The sequence below is a fragment of the Lepisosteus oculatus genome, chromosome 8 (assembly GCF_040954835.1).
Source record: "Lepisosteus oculatus isolate fLepOcu1 chromosome 8, fLepOcu1.hap2, whole genome shotgun sequence".
NCBI lineage: Eukaryota > Metazoa > Chordata > Actinopteri > Semionotiformes > Lepisosteidae > Lepisosteus > Lepisosteus oculatus.
Genome location: NC_090703.1, coordinates 48,615,366 through 48,635,013, shown reverse-complemented (window position 1 = coordinate 48,635,013; position 19,648 = coordinate 48,615,366). Strand labels below are relative to the sequence as shown.

General features: G+C 55.0%; 1 protein-coding gene across 1 annotated transcript in view; it reads left to right on the top strand.

Annotated features, from left to right (window-relative positions):
- Nucleotides 1-19,648, top strand: part of gpc4 (glypican 4) — a 39,391-nt gene that overhangs the window by 6,246 nt on the left and 13,497 nt on the right. The window contains exon 2 of the mRNA XM_069193681.1: nt 18,429-18,587. Within this exon, the coding sequence (XP_069049782.1) occupies nt 18,429-18,587 (159 nt within the window). The remainder of the gene's footprint in view (nt 1-18,428; nt 18,588-19,648) is intronic.

The window sequence follows — 19,648 nt, the reverse complement described above, 5'->3', positions numbered from 1 at the left end:
AACAATGGGGCCGCATTCCTCAGGAGACCACCCGGCCCCTCCAGAAGGCGCCGCGCCGCGCAACAAAGAGCCCAAGCCGGCCGGGGAGCGCTCACACGTACCTGAACCGTGGGGCGCGGGCTGGCAGCCTCACACTGGCCAGGGCAGCAGGGCGCCCAGGAGACCGTGCGCTCTCCCGTGGGGCTGGCATGTGGGAATACCTGACGTCGGGCTGTTCGTGTGTAGGTCTTTTTTTTTTAATGGGATTCGGTGTGAGCCGTGAGGCCGTCTGGAACTGGAGACGGGTCTGCGGCTCTCTGCGCTGCTGGAGCACATGGTAGTGTCCTGCCACTCTCCTTTGTTCTCGTGAGGAAGTTTGCTCTTCTCCCCAGACGGGGGATTTTTTGGGACGCGCACGCTGCTGTCAGTCCTCTTGTTCCTTCCAGGCGAGATTGATCTCAGTTATCTGTTCGGGGCAGGGTTTGATTGAAAGGCGGCGTCAGTGAGTTTCTGAGCTGCCCTCATCCAGGTGTGACACAAAACTCTCTTGCTTGTCGTGCGAGTGTCTGCTCCTCGTTACCCCTGGGGTCTGCTCATCTTAAATCGAGCTGCTCGGGCAGCCGAGTCGAGGGGAGCTGTTGGAAACAGCAGCTTCCGAGTGAAGTCTTTCTGACACTCTGGGCTCGGGGCGGAAATGTCTGGACAAGGCAGCAGGCAGATGGACTGGCGCGGGCGGTGGGGTGCTGTGCGCCCCCAGTCTCTCCCCAGGCGTGCATGCATGTGCGGTCTCTGCCCTTCAGGGCTCTCCAGGCTCTTGGTGCTGGGCCGCCTTCCAGGTTATTTTGATACCAAAACAGAAGAGGGGTGTTAGCAAACACTTCCTTCTGAAGCAGTGCCAGGGGTTTGAACAGCCAATTGTTTTTGTTAAATGTGATTGTGGTTTCTGCCGTTAAGCGTTTTTATTGGTTTCCTCTTCGGCTCGTTTCTTTCAGCGTGTGCTGGGCGTGTCCGCTGCGGCGGTGACACCGGCTCTTTTCGCTGCGCCCCTCGTCTTGCCGAGCGGCGTGCGGGACAGGAAGTGCTGCTCTGAGCCAGGTGTCCGTCGTGCAGGAATTCCGAGGGGACTTGTGCTTGTGCTCCGAGGCCTGACACGCTCGGTGTCACTGGTCGCTGGGATTCAGAGCTGGCGCAGGGCTTTGAGCTCGTAACTGTCTGGGCCTGCAGGGACTGTCGGTCTGCTGCAGGGGGAAGTGGGAAACTACCACATTGCTGATTGTGCAGACGTGAACCGGCACACAGAAACGCACATCGCTTTGAGTCATCGCTAAAAGGCATGATCACTGATTTTTAAGAAGCTAAGACCTCTAGATGGATTAGAAATGGCACACTTCCTAGTGCATTTTTGCCTCCATCCTGCCGTTTTTCTCGTACGGCATGTAGTGACATTGTTGGGCAGTGAGTCACCCGCTTCTTTACAATTGCAGGTTCCAGACGCTGTGCAGAAGCTGGTCTCTCTAGGAGCAGGGTGGCCAGAAAGCTTCCACAAGCAGTTTATAGCAGTGCCAGACGACGAGAAGCAGGGTAAATGTTCAACAGAGGCACAGTGCTGTTTAGCGTGACCCTGTCAGTGGATTGTGAAACACAGAAAGGGTACAGTAGCCAGGCTCTCTTGTGCATATTATCTCGTTTATCTTGAGTTAATATTTTTTAGTTTTTGCATTAAGCCTCTGTAGCGGAGGAAGACTAAAATCACATGGTTCGTTTTCTTGGGTTAAGTTCCTAATTTCTGCAGCCTCATTCTTAAATCACTCCTGCCAGCGAGTGACATGATCGGCCTTTGCCTAATGAGTCAGCTTATGGAGGTGCGCTGTGAGCGTGTAACTTGATGCCCAATGTGTGGGATTGTCGCTCTGCAACCTGAAACCCCTAGTAGTGAGGGAATTGGAATGAGTGTCACGCCGTTATTAAACCCCCAAGAAACACGGCACGGACTTATTTAGTTCCAGTACATATCGGAAAATGTTAAACATTAGCAGTGTTTTTTTAAGATACTGCTTTGTAGCCTCAAGCACCATAAAATAAAGCTACCAGCTGTCAAGTCCCGTGTGAGGTTTTCTTTGGCTGAACAGGTGTTTTGATCTCCGCGTAGTTGTTTTAGAAAGAGATCTTGCCATAGTTATTGAATTACCCTCCACCTCTACTTGCTGTGGGCGGGCCTCAGTTCACAAGAGCACATCCCCCTGTTTCTTGGTAATTGCATGTCTGAGAAGATGGATTACCTGCTGCTGGTGTTGAGGTGGGCTGTTGGGCTGCTGCAGCTTGTTTGAGGTTCAGTGTTGATGACTGCAGCAGCCCCACATGTCTTCTCCCGGCCCGGCGTTCCTTAACAGCTCTCTCCACCACCCAACCCCCCCCCCCCCCCCCGCGTGCCCAGTTAGGCACTGGAGCTTTGAACTGGGCTTTGGTTTTCCTCTGCCTGCCACTCCAAGGCCCGAGCCAGCAGGGTGGGTGATCTGTGACGTGTGGCTTTGTTCCCGCCCGGTGCTCCCCTCTCCCTGCGGCGAGGAGCCCGTGTGACCTGTCGGTCCGCCCCCTGCCTGTCGCCTCTCTCGCTCCTTTTCGTCCCCCGCAGGTGCAGGGCTCCTCGCGCCGGCCTGTCGCTCGGCGGGTCTGGTACGGCCGTCAGACTTTCCCACTCCAAGGGCAGGAGAATGAGGGATCCGTTGTTTGATCCGGCAGTGGGACAGGAAATTAACCCTACAGGTGCAGAAGGCTCTGGAGTAGCTGAGCCTGGCTGTGATCTGTGCTGGTCTTCACAGTCGTTTGCTCGTCTCTGCGTGAAGTTCCACTGTTTTTCTTTTTTGCAGTTTTTGTGTTGGCTCGCTCACCAGCACAAGCCGGTTTTAAAAACCTGTGCGCCTTTGCCACAGTGCTGGACGTTTGTTTCAGACTTCAGCCGCGCGCAGTCTCAGCCTGGGTTTCTAAAGGCAGGAATGTGAAGTGTGTGTTCTTGGGCTCAAGCCTCTCTCTTTTTAAACACTGCTTATGTTCATTCATATGTCATGACTCACAGCAGGCCTTAATGCATTCGGGTTTGAGCTGGAACAAGGACCAGCAGACTAATTCCTTTGTGACTGTGTTTTCTGATGGTAATCAGACTGCGCTGCAACTTGTTCAGAGCTGACTGAAATCTGCTCCCTGCTGCGAATCAGTGGGTGCATTTACACTGCCTTTTCCGATCAAGATCAAGTGCTCTGGAATGTTTGATCCCGATATGTGGTGTGGCCTTTGCTCGCCTCTCGGGCGGGTTGAGTTTTCTGGGGGTGTCCCAAGAACTTTGACTGCGCGGTCAGCGGGGTTGTTGGGGTCCTCACAGCGTTTCATCGCCGTGCTGACAGCTTACAGGTCAGCTCTTGCAAGAAGCGCCTGTTGTCTCTTCAAGACAACCGCCACCCTGTTCCTCCGATGCTGTGGGGTTTGCGTTTGCCGTCGGGAGGGAGGGATGTCGCCTCGCTGCGTTCCGGCCCAGTCTCCCAGTCGCGTCTGCGTCGGTGGGTGCCGTGAGCACCCCAGCAGGCGGGCGCCGCGTGAACGGCCCGGTCCGGCTCAGTGGTTCCGATGAAATCAGTGAGTGTAGTGGGAGAGGTCATTCTGGCTGCTTCGCTGCTGATGGCGATGGAGGGTTTGACCCTCAGTGTCAGTCGAGCGCAGTCGGGTGGGGCTGGGGTTGCGGATCTGGGGCCGAGCCGGGTGCCGTGACAGTCGGACCTCTGGGACACTGTGGAGTTAACTAGTTGACGTCCCCCCCGTGACCAGTGCTGTAACTGTGTGACCCCCTGACTCCAGTGCCGTGGGGATCCCTGACCCTCACTGGGGGTGAGGGGGAGGGTGCGAATCCAGGTCTCCATGCGGACAGGGTTCCTGGGAAAGGAGTCCGGCAAGCGTTGGCTGACACGCTGGCTTGTCGTTGTCTTTGGCGTGGCGGGTCGTGATGAGGAATGCGCTCCTCCGTGCCAGGATAAGCAAAGCTCACATTCTGGCCAGCATCCCGTCCTGTTATTCCTTCTGGTTGTGATAAGCGGAATGAGAGTCCTGACTCCTCTCTCTCTCTCCCCCTCCGCCGCCACTCCCTGCGCCGAGCCCGAGCAGCAGAGTGGGCCAGCCGCCGGGCTCTCTTAATTGGCTCCACCTGGACTCTGGCTGAGCTGGCCGTGCTCCCCTAAATGCCCATGCTGTGATCTCAGGGCTGGGCTTGTGCTTCACAGCCTGCTCCACTTTCCAGCGAGGGGGGGGGGGGGGTTTGTCTGAAAGTTCTCTGTTGAGCCTTGGGTGGAGTTCTTCCTGGGTTTAAGATGAAAGCAGTTGAAATACGGCACCAGCATGGGCTTAGCAGTGATTTCCCACTCATGTTAATAATGAAGCCTCTGAGCGCTCGGCAGTCTTGTGTGCCCCTGCTGGCTGAGATGTCGGGGTGACGAAGGGGGCAGCACGCTGGCCGCTCCCCCCCTCCAGGGCCGCTGGCTCACTGCAGAGCTGAGCGAGACCTGGCGAGCTGAACAGCAGGGCAACTGGGTCATCGCACGCAGGAGCCAGGGAGAACTGTTGGATGCTCATCATATCGGCTTTGCACAGATCAGGAAGAACATGTGAATGTTTTCATGTGAATCAGGTGAGGTGGTCCAACATCGCCAGGCTCTGCTGGCGTGTTCCAGTTAGACAGAGGCTCATGGATGGCAGCACTCTGGGATGTTGAAAGTGAAGGAGGAATTAATCAGCAATGTAAACATCCTGAATTGGCGCAACACATCCTGTTGCCCTCGCAGGAGCACTGTGCTGTCTGGGAAACAGGAACAAGCTCCCCTGGTGTTCACATGGCTAATTTACATATTTAATGAGCTGTGCAGTCTTGCAATCTTAAGTCATGCTTTGGAATGGCGCAGGATGCGTTTTGCTACCTTTTTGAGCTTTTAAAAGCCTGGGGATTCTTTTAAAAAGGGCTTCTGGGAAATGAGTCTGGAGGACTGATCCCACCCCCTACCCCCAGGTGGCGCCACCACTCGTGGAATCCAGGGCAGCTGGATGGAGGCAGGGTCCGGCCTCACGCTTAGCTGCAGACCTCGGCCTTTCTCTTGCAGTGGCAAAACTTGCCAACGGGGGGGTTTGTCCCCCGAACATTGGAGCGCAAAGAATCTCCTCCTGTTTTCTCCAGCGCCCCTCAGAACGTGGTCCTCTGCCCTCCCCTGATGGCAGCAGTCAGGCAGTCCGGAGTCTCGCAGGACGGAGTGACATCGGAGCTGGCCAGAGGTCACGACCTTTTCAGAACCTCCGAGGGTGTCGGAAGTGGGAGCAGGAGGGGTGGCCTGGTATATACACGTACAGGGAGGCTGGATTTCAGTATTTAATTTTGCACATGCCACACCTTTTAATGGACATTGAGCCAATTCATACAACAGAAATCCTCAGTTCTGAAGTAAGGTTCGTGGCTCTTCTCTTGAGAAAAGTGCTGATTTCTCTCTTATTTGGAATTGGAACGCAGGTGACACTGATCGTTCGTGCTGAGCCCGTCTGTCTCGGATTTCAGCCCCCCACTCACCTCGTTTACCCTGGGGTTCATCTGTTGCTTCGTTTCTGCACTTTAATTATTTTTGCCACTTGCTGGAAGGTCTGCGGGCAAATATTGTTCTCGCATGAGCTGGCCGTGCATGTGAACACATTCTGTCAAGTCCCAAATTCACGGATAGATCCGAATCCCAGAAAACACCAACCTCTTTTCTCTTACGAGGGACACAGGGATCACTTAACATTTTGTTTTTCGAAGGGTGGTGTGTCATTTGTAAAGGTCAGAGATAGCAGCTCTTTCCTGGAGAGCACGCTTCACAAAAGCCCCGGTCATATTTTATATGATATCAAATATTGGAAACCATCAGAAGTTTTCGAAGCTTGTAACTTGCAAAAACATGCTAAGGGCAGTTGCAAAATGAACGGCTTTAATTTTGCAGCTTAAAACCAGAAGCGTTCCAAAATATTCTTTCCTACCCTCCCTGTAGTTTCATTCATTTCCAGCTGAATGTGTAGTAGGTGACAATGGGATTTCCCTGGCCGGACAGAAGAGCCCAGTGTTGCTGTGCTCCTGGAGTCTGGGGGGTTTCCTGGGAATTCTCCTGGGATGCGCTCTTGCATGGTCTGTGCTTGTGGGAATGTTTGAGTCTCTGTGTGCAGGCTGGGGGGGGGGTTGAGGAACCAGATGGCTGGCTGCATTTTTAAAGGAATTCCACTTAAACTTTGGTCCTGAATGTTAAAATCTATTTTTAAGGCTAGATGACACTTAACCCTGATTGACTCCGCCGGTGCCTGTCTGCCCTGGGTCGGGTCAGGGGCTGAGTCAGTGGGGCTGTGTGAGTGGCTTCCTGTTTTCCGTGTGCCTGCGGAGCTGGGGCAGGAACGCTTTCGTCAAGGGGAAGGGGTTCTCCCTAAGCTGACCGGTGAGTGGCGGTTTCTCCACTCCTCTGTGCGCTGTGGACTGAAAACCCACAGAGTGGCTCTGGCCATAGGGGCTGGTGTTCTGCTCTGAAAGATATCTTTCACGTTTTCTTCCGTCCATCCATTCTTTAACCACTGCATCCAGTACACGATCGCAGGGAGGCCAGAGTCTATGCCTGCAAGCAGTGGGTGCAAGTCGGGGTGCACCCTGGGGAGAAGGCCAGTCCATCACAGGGTGTACAGAGCCAGACGCACTCGCATCTGTTCTCCCCAGAAGTCACTTAAACTACTGGTATGTCTTTGGACTGTGGGAGAAAGCCCAGGTGAACACAGGGGGGAACATGCAAACTCCACACAGAGGGCAGCCCAGCGCCGGAATTGAACCCGGGCCTCCGGGTCCGTGAGGCAGCACTGCTGACCACTGTGTCAGCGCGCCCCCCTCTTTCACCGTTCCCTTAAACAGAACATGTGAGTCATTTTCGTGTCTGGGGGAGAAGAATGTCCTGGGTTAAAATAAAACTTGCCAGGGTGAGATTTTTAAAACCAAGCCTGCTTGTCTTCTGTTTTGACAGCTGTGTAGGGCGAGGTAGCCCTGACTTATTTAAGGAATCCTTCTGATTTTTGTGCGAGTGGGTCTAAGCGCTTGCGGCGGGGTGGTCAGTGTTCGACTGGTCCGAGTGCAGGCCTGTGGTGAGAGAGGCAGGCGGGAGCAGACAGCAGTGATGCAGCCAGACGGTCGACACCAGGCGTAGCAGAAGTCCACAGTTCCCACAGCTTATCCCCTCCCGGCACTCTTCCGACTTCCCCGACGTTTCCCAGCACGCCAAGCACTTTTAAGATCCACAGCGCTGATATCGTAGGAGCTATTTATCCGGAACTGAACTACAACTCTACTGTTTCAATGAGAAATCTGTTTGCCTTCCCAGTTTTGGCCAGAATTACATTGTGAAGAGAACTCCTTCATCGGATTTCACTGGATGAAATCCGTGCCTCACTCCTGGAAAGCTCAACCCCAGAGCCACACTTTTTTTTAGACACGATTTTTAAATCCCACCTCGCTGGCCGGCTGACACATCCCCATAGCATGCCACCATGTGAGAAGGGCTGACCACAGGACAGGCCAGCCTTCTGAGGCACTGAGGGGGCGAAATAAAGCCGTGTGAGGCACAGCGAGGCTTGGAGATTTCCCAGTGGCCTTGTCTGCGCGCAGTGTGTGAAACTGTCCTTATTCAGGGCTACGTCTGCGCTCAGAACATTTGAGGAAATCCTCTAGGCTGTTTATTTTTACAATCCGCGATCCCAGGCCAGTGTAGTTCCAGACTTGTCACGATGTCCACCGTGAATGTTGACATGAGCTGGTTATTCATGACGGAGCTCGTCCCATGACATTCCGTCTCGGACAGCGGAGTGCAGCCCAGGTTTCTGCTGTCCTTGTGGGAAAGCACGGCCGACCTCTGTTTTTTTTTTTTTCCCCCCCGGCCAGCGGGATGCGCACGGGACGAGTGTCCTGGGGCGGTCAGCGCTGAAAAGCGCCTTCCGTTGACAGGGCGAGGGCGGCGTGGCGGCCGGCGGGGGATTTCCTCCTCGTTAGGGCTCCCAGCACGCCTGCTTCCTGAGCCGGGCCGGGCGAGGGCTGTCAGGCGGCAGGTCCGGAGCTGGAGCGGAGCCCAGCGGGGCTGGTCCAGGCACTGACGATCCCGGAGAGGAGAGCGCAGGAGCTGCGCGGCTTCCACGCTCCTTGGGGCGCGGGGGGGTAGGAGCATGACCTAGACCGGGAAAAATCGTTCACTTTTTCTTCCATCCTTTCATCAGTTTTCTAAGCGCCTGGTCCAGTGCGAGATGGCAGGGAGGCCGGAGTCGGTATTCAGTCGGGATTTCTCCCTTCAAGACCTGAGCTGCTGCGCTGGGGGGGGCTGCTGGTGCAGAATGGCGCCTGTGTCGTTGGGGGCTGTAGAAATGGCGTGATCTGGAGCCGGGATCTGTGTTGATCCCCTGGAGCAGCGCCCTGTGCCGCTGGCCCGCGGTGTTTCTGCAGGTGTGGGCTGCTTGGACGAGAGCAGGGGAGAAGCAGGCCACTTCCTGTGCCATTCCTGCCCTGCCACTCCCCTCTGGCACGCAGCTCACCGGGGCGAGAGTCGTGGGGAGAACGGGCAGTGTGTCTTTGACCTCTGGCAGGACGCTGAGCGTTGCATCAGGGGGGGGGCGGCATGGGGTCCTGCTGTTTCCTTGTGAGAGGGTGTGCTCGTTTTAATGTGGCAGGGGGTAGGCGTCTGAAGTGGGCAGGAGGCGGGGAGGGCCTGCAGGAGACTGCGGAGAGAGCCCATCCCCACCAGCAGTCTGGGAGAGAGGGAGGGAGGCAGTGGGGACGAGTGGTTGGAGCTGAGGCACTGGGAGAGAGAGGGAGGCAGTGGGGACGCGTGGTGAGGCAGTGGTGAGAGCCGACTGCTAGCCCTGCTAGAGGTCCCTGTGAGTGGAGCCAGCGCGAGGAGGAGGAGGAGGAGGAGGGGTGGGGCAGCAGTGTGGTCCAGTGCCGACAGGCGAGAACACAGTTTAACTTGACAAATTGGTCTTTATTGGTCTGGTACGTCCTGTCGAGGGAGCGGGGCAGGAGCAGGCGGTGAGGCGGAGGGGGGGGCTGATAAAAGCCTGGAGGCTGCCGGGGTCTGACCCAGGCATTCCCAAGGGCAGTTTCCTCCGGCCCGAGGCACGATTCCTGGTCACATTCCAGAGGGGGGAGGGAGCGGAGCTGGGGGGTGTGTCGTGGGCGGGGTCTGCACAGCCCCTCCACCCTCCTGCTGCCTGTGAGGGGCTGCTGGCAGGAGCTCGCAGGACCCCGCCCCCTGAGCCCGGCGGGCAGCAGTGTGGCAGTCCTGGTCTGTGGCTGAGGCAGGTCACAGGCCAGCGGGAGGTCTGGGTCCACCGTTTCCGTGTGCAAAGGAAGATCTGAAAAAAGGGCACCAGCACTAGGGCCTCCAGTGGTCTGATCTGCTTAGAGATGATCTGCTTTTCCTGCCCTTTAGCTTGGAAAATCTACATGAATCCCACTGATGGGGTGGGGAGGGGGGGTGAAGGGACAGACAGGGTGTGATCGGGTGGTTTCGCAGCTCTGTCCCAGGTGCGCCCAGGTGTTGAAAGGCATGAGAACAGACAGCAGCAGGGAGGTGGCACGCGCTCTTTTTGGAAGCCGGCAGGAATCTAGATTCAGCCAGATAAAAGAAATGAACCCGTTAAACAGCGTTTCCAGTCACTGCAGGCTCCTGGTGCCCACCCACCCACCCACCTACCCTGCAAAATTCAGCATCGCTCCTGACCGTGAGGGCAGGGAGTCTGTCCCACAGCTGCACCATTCTGACCATGCTGGTTTTCATGCTGGTTCCTGGTGCAGGGAGCTGTACCGTTGCCCTGTCCTTGAAGCCACACGCTCTTAATTGCCTCTCCATGCTTCTGGTGGGCTTATTAATAGGGGGCTCCTGATAAAAGCGGCCGATCGTGATGTTTGACATTTCAGCTCGGAGAGTATTGATAGCCTCCCGGGTGCCTGCGAGGAAACCCTCTGTTCTTGCACCGGTGCCGTCCAGATCCAGGAGGCCCGGGTGGGGAGCGGTGGTGGAGGGGGGCTTCTGTTTTCCTCCCGGGAGATGGACCGGCGAGCGGCACATCGGGACCCCGGCCTGGGGCTCGAGATCGCCGGCGCAGAGCTGCGGCTTCGCGGGCTTGGAGGAAACCCTTCCCCGCCCCGGCCCCCGGTACACCCGCGGAGCCCCCCCCCCGCGCGCTGCCGCCCCGAGCCCTTCAGCGACCTGAGGAGGGCGAGACGGCGAATCGGAAACGTGGGTTTCTCTCCCTCGGCGTCGTTGCATGCCGTGGAGGGCGACTGGCCCGGGCAGCTGGGGAAGACGTGTGTGTGTGTGTGTGTGCCTACATGGGCTTGTGAAGACCTGGCTGGTGTGTGTGTGTGTGTGCGTGTCTGGGGTGCTCTGGCAGCCCTGTGGGTGATCCTTCCACTCTTGGCGGAGAAGCAGCGGGAGAGTCTGAAATTGATAAACAGTTTAGAAGACGAGAGCTGCAGGAGTAAACAGTTTAAACGGCCGGACGCAGGGCCTGGCTGATGGGCGGCAGAGCAGCTCGAGAGCTGTTACTCGGTGGGGCCCCCTGCCTGGGCTGACCTGGGCTGGGGGGGGGATTTAAGGTCCTGTCTTGTGGGGCAAAAAAACCAGCAAAAAAACCGAATAGCTCAGCGGTCTGGTGCAAGCTGTGCAACCCTTTTTTTTAATGATTGCGTTTAAAAGATTATGGCTTTTCAGCTTTGTCAGGAGTGTTTGTGCAGCTTGTGAAAAGGCGGAACTGCACATCTGGGGAACCACATCTGGATCGCTCCAGCTCTGTGTGCAGGATCACAAGAGGTCTGGCAGAGACTCGCAAAGAGAAGGGAGGAACCTGAGGACCAGGTGGTGACTACAAGGAGCCCTCTATTGTGGAGGAGGTCAGGGGAATGGGAAGGAGTGTGTGTTTGGGGGGTACTTAAGAGTTATGGGCACAGCAGGAGCCAGGTCTTTCTGTCACTGGTCCTCTTCTTGTGGACTTCAGATCCTCCCCCCTCCCTAGCTGGGTGGAAGGGGGCCAAGGCCAAGACTCATGGAAGCTTGGGGTTGGGCTGAACCATGTCATGCTAATTTTGGAGGGGTGGAATGTGGGGCTGCACCACCAGGGTGGGAAGGGGTGTCCAAAAGCTGGAAAGGGCAAAGAGGACGACCTTTCTCAGAGGAGTGGCTGTTGACCTTTGACCTACTGGGAAAGACTCAAGGATAGTAGTCTGAATCTTAAGTCTGCCTGGGAAGAAGGGTGTTTGGGTATGAGGGCCAAGGGGCTAATCTGGATTTTGTTCAGGAGGCAATTTCATGCCCAAATAAGGTGTGTGTCTCTTTGAGGAGGGGGGAGGGGCATAAGTGAGGAAGTGACTTGTGTTGTGAGCAATTTAAATTTGGAGGAAGGAGCACATTAGTCAAGCACGCATGAGCAGTAGACCAGTCTCTGAGACTGGAGTTAGCTTGAGGGCATTTACTCGTAATTAGAGGTTAGCCAGTGCTCTGGGTTAATTTGCTGACCCTTGACCTATCCCAGAGTTCCTTGGCTGGGGATCGTGTGACTGGTGGAGGTGCAGAGAGGGAGAGTCCGGGCTGCTGAAGGCATTTCGGGAAAGTCCCAACGCTACCCCAACCCCTGATTGCACTGACTCTGCTATCTCTGCCTCAAGGGTACATCGCACAGTGCTCACAAAACACTTTTCCAGTGAGAATAGCCTGGTTTTGTGTCGTTGTAATTCTAACGATTTCCGATGACTTCTGTGTTCTTGGGGGCTCGTCTCCTCTCCTGGATGATATTGAATTGAAACAGACTGCGAATGAGCTGGGCAAAGCCCTCTCCGCCCGTGCCACTGACTTGTGAGAGCCGGGCGACGCGGAGGTGATGTTGTCTGAGAAGCAGTCGGGGGGGTCGCCCTGCTCCTCAGAGCTCAGCTGGGGGTACAGCCATAAAAAATTGCCGTTTGTGAAGCCGGTGGTTATGAGAGGCAGCTGGTGCTGTCGCAGGGGAAAGGCTACAAGTTGAGTTTCTGCAGACGCCCTCTTTCCCTGCGTCCCATCATGCCGAGCAGCGCTGCAGGACGCATCTGGCCCCCGAACTTATGGAAAGCTGCAAGTCACCCGAGCTGTGCAGGAGGTGATAGAATATTTGACATCCTTGGCATGCACTCTCGATCATGTTCTGATAAACACCGCTTTTAACATCGGAGGTTGTTCTTGCGATTGATTTCACTCTTGCGCCTGGGTAGTTCTCGGATGTGAGCTCATGGATTGTAGGGTTATGCAAAGGGTGGCTGTTTCAGGGAACTTCACAGCCAATGCATCTGTGGCTCTTCTTGCAGAATTATTCAGTGTTTTTGCCTTGGAAGATGTGTTTTTTTTCCTCAAGTTATTAATTGTATTGAAATGCAGTCTGGAATTAATCAATGCTGCAGCGTTTCTGCCAGCAATCTTCTAGGCATGTTCAGAGTTTCCACCTTTCACAAGTGGATCCTTTTTAACACTGGTCCCCGATGTCTAGTTCAGTGTGATGAAGCACACAGCAGGACCTCGGCGCTAGCTCGAGGAGCCAGAGAGGTCTCTTCTTCTCTTCGCTGCCAAGAAGCATCTTTCCTCCCTGGAGCCGAGTAAATCCGAGACCCATTTCTCCACCTTCTGATTCAGTTCCTCATCTGCCTCTTCCTTGGCAAGCAGGGAGGTGACCTTCCACGAAAGGTTCTGCCTTTCCAGCGTTCATCATCCCACTGATGTCTTCCTTAATTCCTTTCCTGCCCCGGGGCTGTTAGTACTTAGCCTTTATGTTCCCATCTTGTACAGAACCTTTTCGGTCTCGCAAAGAAAAGACTATGAGGGGATTCTTATGCAGGTCTTTAAAATCCTTCAAACGCACTGAGAGTCGGCGCAGTGGATGGGTGAGGGGGTGTGGAACAAGCTACCCAGCTGTCTTGTTGAAGGAGGTACCTTTTCAACAAAGGAGGCCTTTTTCCACTAATAGCTGGAGGAGATGCCTGGATCAATTAGCCACCATCTACTAAGCAGTCTGGATGAGCTGAATGGCTTCTCTGATTTCTGACCTTTATTGCAATCTTCCTTAAACGCTTCCCTGCTTCACCCTGCTGTTGAAAGTGGCGATTCTCTAGTTTAAGCCGTTTGCCTCCGAACGTTGTCCTTCACTTGGAAATGACCCACGTGTGAACCAGGGGCGTTGAGGTAACCTTGGGGAGATCTCGCAGTCGGGAAGTGAGGATCCTTTGCCCAGCCTCCCCGCTGCCTTCAAGAGCTCTGCATTACACAGGGGTTAAATCGAAATGCTCCCTTAACTCGGGCGGCTGTTCTGATCAACAATGTGAGCAACCCGTCATCTCAAATTCTAACAGTGACACTGTGGGCAGGCCCTGCAGAGAGAGGCTCCCCTGTACCTGTGTCTGTAGCTGTGGGAGCCTGTCGCCACACAGGGCCCAGAGGAAGGAGCTGAGCCCTGCGTGGTCACGCCCCAGAACTTCAGCCCCACAGAGGTGGGTGCAGAGGCGTGGGGGGGGCTGGCTAGCTCTGTGCACGTTGCCCTGCCGGGGGGCAGCAGATCGGGGGGCCTTGCCGCGTCTGGGAGCGATAAGCGCTATGCTGGGTGGGAGCTCAGAGAGCGGGCCGCTGTCGCTCAGGAGTGGGTCGTCTGCAAGGAGCGTTTCTGCAGGCGTCTCGCTCCCTTCTGTAATGGCGGGGTCCCCCAAGGCCGAGCTGGTCGTTGTTGACTCGCGCTCCTCTGTGGAGCCTTTCTTCTCCCTCTGTCAGAAGAACACGCCCTCGCTCTTCCCTGACGGGGTGTGGGAGTCTTCCTTTCGTTTGAAGAAGACCGACTGCGAAACGTTAATGCTGTCAGTTCCGCTACCGGCTGTCCTTCCTGTTTGCCGGTGGTCCTGGTGAGAGATCAGGGGTGCTGATGAACCAGACCCTCACGGACTCATCATTTTCTCTTGGGGGGCATGGAGATGCAGAACCAGAGCCCTCTTAATAAACATTGTTATAGACAACTGGGGGCAAAAACGCTGCAAAGTCTCGTCTCTGCGGATTTCCAATCTCTTCAAAATTCTCATACCTGCTCTTCACTTTACCCCCTCAAGTGAAGTCCTGCAGCACAGCACTCAACTTCAGTATGGGACAGCCACCCTTTGTGTTATGATGGTGAAATTGTAGGCTATGCAAATAAAGGACTAGTGTCAAATCTAAAGTTTAACCTGATTGCTGTCGCCACTGCTGAGCGCCAACATAAGTGTGGCTTGTTAATAACAGGAACCCTTGTTGGTGTTCAATTAGTCAGGAATGCGCTGGGGTAATTCCTATGCATTGTCCTTCCCTGAAATGCCTCTATTATATCCGATAGTCCCACAGGATGACCACACCAAGAGCAGAGCACTGGTCAGGGTGTGTGGGCTACATGTGCAGAACTGTGACTAGTCACTCCTTTCTTGCCCAGTGGGACAACGCAGAAGTAAGCAAGTGTTATACAGATCTTGCAGGATGCTAACTGAAGAGTTATTTCAGTTAATGGGGTCTGTTGCAACACTGAATGCCTTTTGTCCTTCTTTAATGCATCACAGATATATTCTGAATAGTCCTCTGTTAACCTTGGTGTTGGGGACTGAGGATGTTCTCTAGTTAGATTGTAATTCACCAGCAGGTAGGCATGGCTGCTAACAACGCCACGAGGATCTGGAGGAAAGTCAGCCCAGCGCTCTCCACAAGTCCACATTTGGAGATGGGGATAGAACATACCCCCCTCCTCGTGTTTAAGTGTTGGGGAGTTTCATGTGAGCTGCTGATGACAGGACATTTAAGCCATCCTCCCCAGACACCCCAAAAAATACACTGGCTTAAATTTGACCTTAACCTGTGGCAGCCCAGTGCACCTGTAGAAAACGGAGAGCCATTGCAAGCTTTTCTTGTTCCCAGTCTCGGGGGAGCTTGCGTGTACTTGGAGATCCCTGCAGGCCTGTGCACACTGGCGCGGCCTCCCGCTCGGACCCCTGTGACAGACGGGGCGACGCCGGCAGCGGCTCCCATTCCTCGGGAGGCCCGAGCGTTGCGAATCGCTCACAGAAGCACCCTTCAGTTCGCGGGACGTCCCGTCGAGAGGTTTGGCGGATGCCCTCGGGAGCTGGGCGACGGAGCGGCTCCCTGGGAACAGACACCCCATTGAGGCGCGCTCTGGAGCCGGGGGCCGGGATGGAGCGTCAGTCACATGACGCATTGCGGGTCGGGGGTGAGGCCCACGTCCTCAGCTGGGGGGGCAGGATTGCGGGGCACCCTTTGGGGAATCCGGGGTAAGCCCCACACCACAAGGGGGGGTAGCATGTGAAGATCCTTCGTGTTGTTGTCGTCTTCCACGGTGCAGATGTTGTGTAGTTTTACAGCAACAGGTTCCCTGGGGGAGAGAGGATGTACCTTTGAACGTCTGATCTGTAATCCAAGCTGTAAAAAATTGAATAATTAATAGGAATAACCCGTCAGCTGCGGTACAGCTCTTTAAAGACATTTTCCTGGGCTGATTAATGCACCACTTGTTTTTAGCAAATCTGGTCTCTCAAAACACGCTCGTCCTCTGTGCTGAAGTGTGCACAGCCTTACAAGAAATGGGGTGTTGAGACACTATGGGGGGGTGTTCGCCCAGTTTTAAGGTAGTCACCCCCAGCCCCACGGCGGCGGTCTGGTTCACACGGGAGTGCTCCAGGCAAGGTTTCTGGTTTCTGAGCGCGGTTGCCCCGTTCTGAGAAGGTGATTCCCGGACCACGGAAGAAAGACGGAGGAGCCCGGCAGAGCAGCTGGAACTTCGAGAGCCGTTCCGGGGTTCCCAGCCCCCAGCACGGTGCTGCTCGAGCCCAGGTGCCAGGTGCCAGGTGCGGGGGGCAATTTGGAAGCTCGTTGACCTCGTTTTGAGAAAATGTCCGTAGGTGCACGCGGGGAGTTCGAATAACGTGAAATATCACCTTTCGGCTCCAGTGGAGCAATCAGTGCTCACGGGTCAGGCCGCTGTGCTTCAGCTCCGTCGTTTCCTCTTCCCTCGGTGGGTTTTCCCCCGCGCTCAGGCCCCAGGGTATGGCAGAGGTTTTGAGGGAGGGGGGCAGGGGGACTCAGGTGGGTGTCAGGCTGTGCAGTGATGCTGGTTCTCACAGAAAAGCCTGACTTATCCTGTCAGAGGGGCCTCCGAGCTGCTCTTCCATTAGCTAAAATAACAGACAAAGCATTCCTTTCAGACTGAGAGCACTGAGGAATTCAGGGCCCTGTGAGGCCGCTGGCTGGGTGGGTGTGTGTGTGTGTGTGTGTGTGGGGGGTGTTGGCGATGCATTACTGGAAGTTATTTAATTGCACCTCTCGCTGCGAGAAGGGGGAGGCAGGTGGGGGCAGGAAAATAAGCTAGGGGTTTTTTCTTGAAACGAGCCCAGCTTGTTGGCACCCCTGTTGCAAAGCACTGCCGAATCCGAATGGGCTCTACCCTGCCGGTGTGAGACTAGCCAGCTGTGCCAATACGAGCTGTGTGTGTGTATGTATATATAATTAGGGAAGCGCATCCGGTAACAGACTTCAAAACGTCTGCGTTTATTCCCTGGGCTGTGCTGGTGTCATCGATAAGGCAGGAAGCTTTACGAGTCTTATGAAAACCATTTATTTGTCAAGATCTTAGACAGCTTAAGGAGTGCAAAGGCCAGTTCTTAATAACAGGAAATGTGGGTGTGGCGTGCATTCCTCAAGTGAGGCATGGAAATTGGGGGGACCCCCTGGGTTAGCGCGAGCATCCCCCGAGTCAGAGGTGTGTGGGATCAGGCAGAGGGAGGAGGGGGTGTGCTGGAGAGGTGCTGATCCGGATCCCCAGCCATGCTGCAGAGCCGTTACAGTGCTGAGGATTTCAGCTTGAAAGAGTTCCACCTCTGTTGGGCTGCGGTTTTTATTGCAATGAGTGCGGCCGCCTGTTCCCCTGGCTGGGAGGGGGCTTCTCTAAAAAGAAAAGCAGGTCTCAAGTCTCTCTGCTCTGGACTTGCCACCTGCAGAACACCCCTTTCTCTTCCGGCCACCTGGTGCTGTTCTGCCTTCCTCCAGCCTCTGCTCTCTTCATATCCGCGGGCCCTTTCACTGCAGTGCAGTTTCCAGGGCGTGTTGAGAGCTCTCTAGACGCCCTCGTAATTCAAGAGGGTGAACCAGGGTAGGGCCACGTGACTTCGGATGCCTGGCCGGTCTTGCAATCTGTGCACCATAACAATAATTAAAAACTCGTGGCGTCACGCTGCTGGTTTAAGTAAGTGTTTGCGGTCTGTGCGTGCGCGTTTCATAAGTGAGTTGCCCGCCCTGCTAGCTAAATGAATTTAAAGCATTTAGGCTCGAGCTGTAGCTCGTACTCGGCCACAAGAACTTCTGTTGACGCGCAGCAGTGCTGTGGACATTGAGTGGGGGGGATCTTTAGCAGAAGTGTTTTGGAGTTTGGAGAGAGTCTGTGATGGTCTTCTCGGAAATTGGTGTTTGTGGTAACATCTGTAGCCACATTTAATTGATTGTCTCTTGTGCTTTGCTGTGCACAGAATTTCCAGTTTCATATGTTAGGGGTATGCAAGTGTATGGAGTGATATCTTCCTGGTAGACATTTTAAAAGCCCGCTGTGTTCTGCCGCCTTAGGTGCTTTGTATACACAGGCTTGTCCCTGGCTAGTGTGCAGGCTGTCCCGAGGAAACGGCAGGAGAGCCTTGTGAAATGCTGAATTATCTTTGTGTAAAGCTACCAGGTGCTGGAGTACACATGGGGGCTCTGAACCTTAACAGTTGTCAAAGGTTGCGAGTTCAGGCCCCCGAGTGCAGACTGCGTGTCCTTCTCCTAGTGCTTCAGTCAGCCCAGCTGTGTAGAGGGGCGAAGCTGTAGCATGTCAGCAGTGTGTCTATACGGTTTGCTTTATGCTGTTGGAAGTCAGGGTAACAGCAGAATATAGCAGGCTGTGTTATCAGTATGAGCCTTGATGGTCATGTGTGAATGTAAAGTGAAGCTGCTGACATGCCTGTGATAATGTATGCATTGATCTGATGGTTATTATTGTTCATTCATTTGAGCAGTTGTATTAAAATCTTTTCAGAGACACAAGTCGTCTGATGGGGGGTGTTATGTTACTGATTTGATCTCTTGCTGCCACGCTGGCCTGCGGACATGGGTTCGAATGCATCTACCAACGTGTAAAACCCCGACTGAATTCTGAGTCGAGTGGCTGATCATCAGCAAAGCGGCAGGTCTCGGCTTGGTCCACAGGGTTGGTTGCAGTACCGGCGCTGCTCGGAGGGCTTGTGCGCCCTGCCCCGGGGGTGTGGGGACTGGGGTCTCTCTGGCCCCGGGCTGACGGAGTCTCTCTTCTGCTTGCAGGTGCCCACCTGAAGGTGTGTCCGCAGGGCTTCACCTGCTGCACGGCCGAGATGGAGGAGAAGCTGAGCCAGCAGAGCCGCTCGGACCTGAAGGCGCCCGTCAGCCAGCTGAGCTCCACGCTGCAGAGCACCTTCAAGCAGCGGCACAGCCACTTCGACCGTGAGAGCCCCGCCCTGCATGCGCACACACACACACACACACACACACACACACACACACACACACGCGCCTCTCCATCTCGCCAGGCTACACCGGTCCTCACCAGCTCCTGGTGTTCAAGCTGGGAGAGGGGGTTCTGACTGTTGTTCACTATAGGCTTATCTCCTCCTGTGCCCTGGGAGTGTCTGTTTCACAGCGGGAGATGGGGATTTACTTGACAGCAGCCGAAAACTGAATATGTCACCAGATTATTTACAATAAATTGGAAATCCATTGGCTTCATTAGTATTAAGAACAGGTAAAGGTTTATTCCATGCTGAAAGGAAAAGAAACGAGACCCTTCAGGTGTCGATACGGAATTAGTATGATGGCGAAGCCAAACACCTGGCCTTGGAAGGAACACTTTTTTTAAGTTTTAAAATTAGATGTCTAATCCCTGAGCCCGTGCCTGCTGTGATACTAGATTTGCACCAGCCCATTCAGGTCCTGGATTAGCGTGTGGATTCCAAGCATTTCTAAGATTTGGTTTTTTTTAGTAAACATCTGAGCAGATTTAGACTCATTAGCGGCAGGAATTTTTTCGAAGAGTTCAAGAGGGTGGAGCTCGGCGAGTCAACTGCAGGAAAGCTCGCAAATCTTCACTGAAACACGGGCTGCAGGGTTCGAGCAGCAGGCCGAGGGGTGAAGGAGCATCGTCGGGCAATAGGTGTGCCCCCCCCCCGCGCAAAGTCTCCACCCCGGGTTCGAGGCAGAGAGAGCGTCTCCTTTTTTATGGGAGCGGAGAGCTGCAGTCAGGGCAAGACCTAGGGGGGTCCTGAATGAGGGGCCCTGCAGGTCGGCCTCCGGTTCTACACACGGTTTCCCTGCAGGTCCTGTCTGGCTCGTGCCATCTGCTGTTTTAGGGGTTCGGGGTTTAATTGAGGGTGGGGGGCTGAGGGGGGTGTTGGGGGCCAAAGCCAGTAAAGGGCCTCAGTTTGCCCCCCATTGCTTCTTGTGCCCCCGCCCCCTGTGTGCGAGGGGAGGCAGGGGGTGGCCAGCCCTGTGGTTGTGGCAGCGGGACG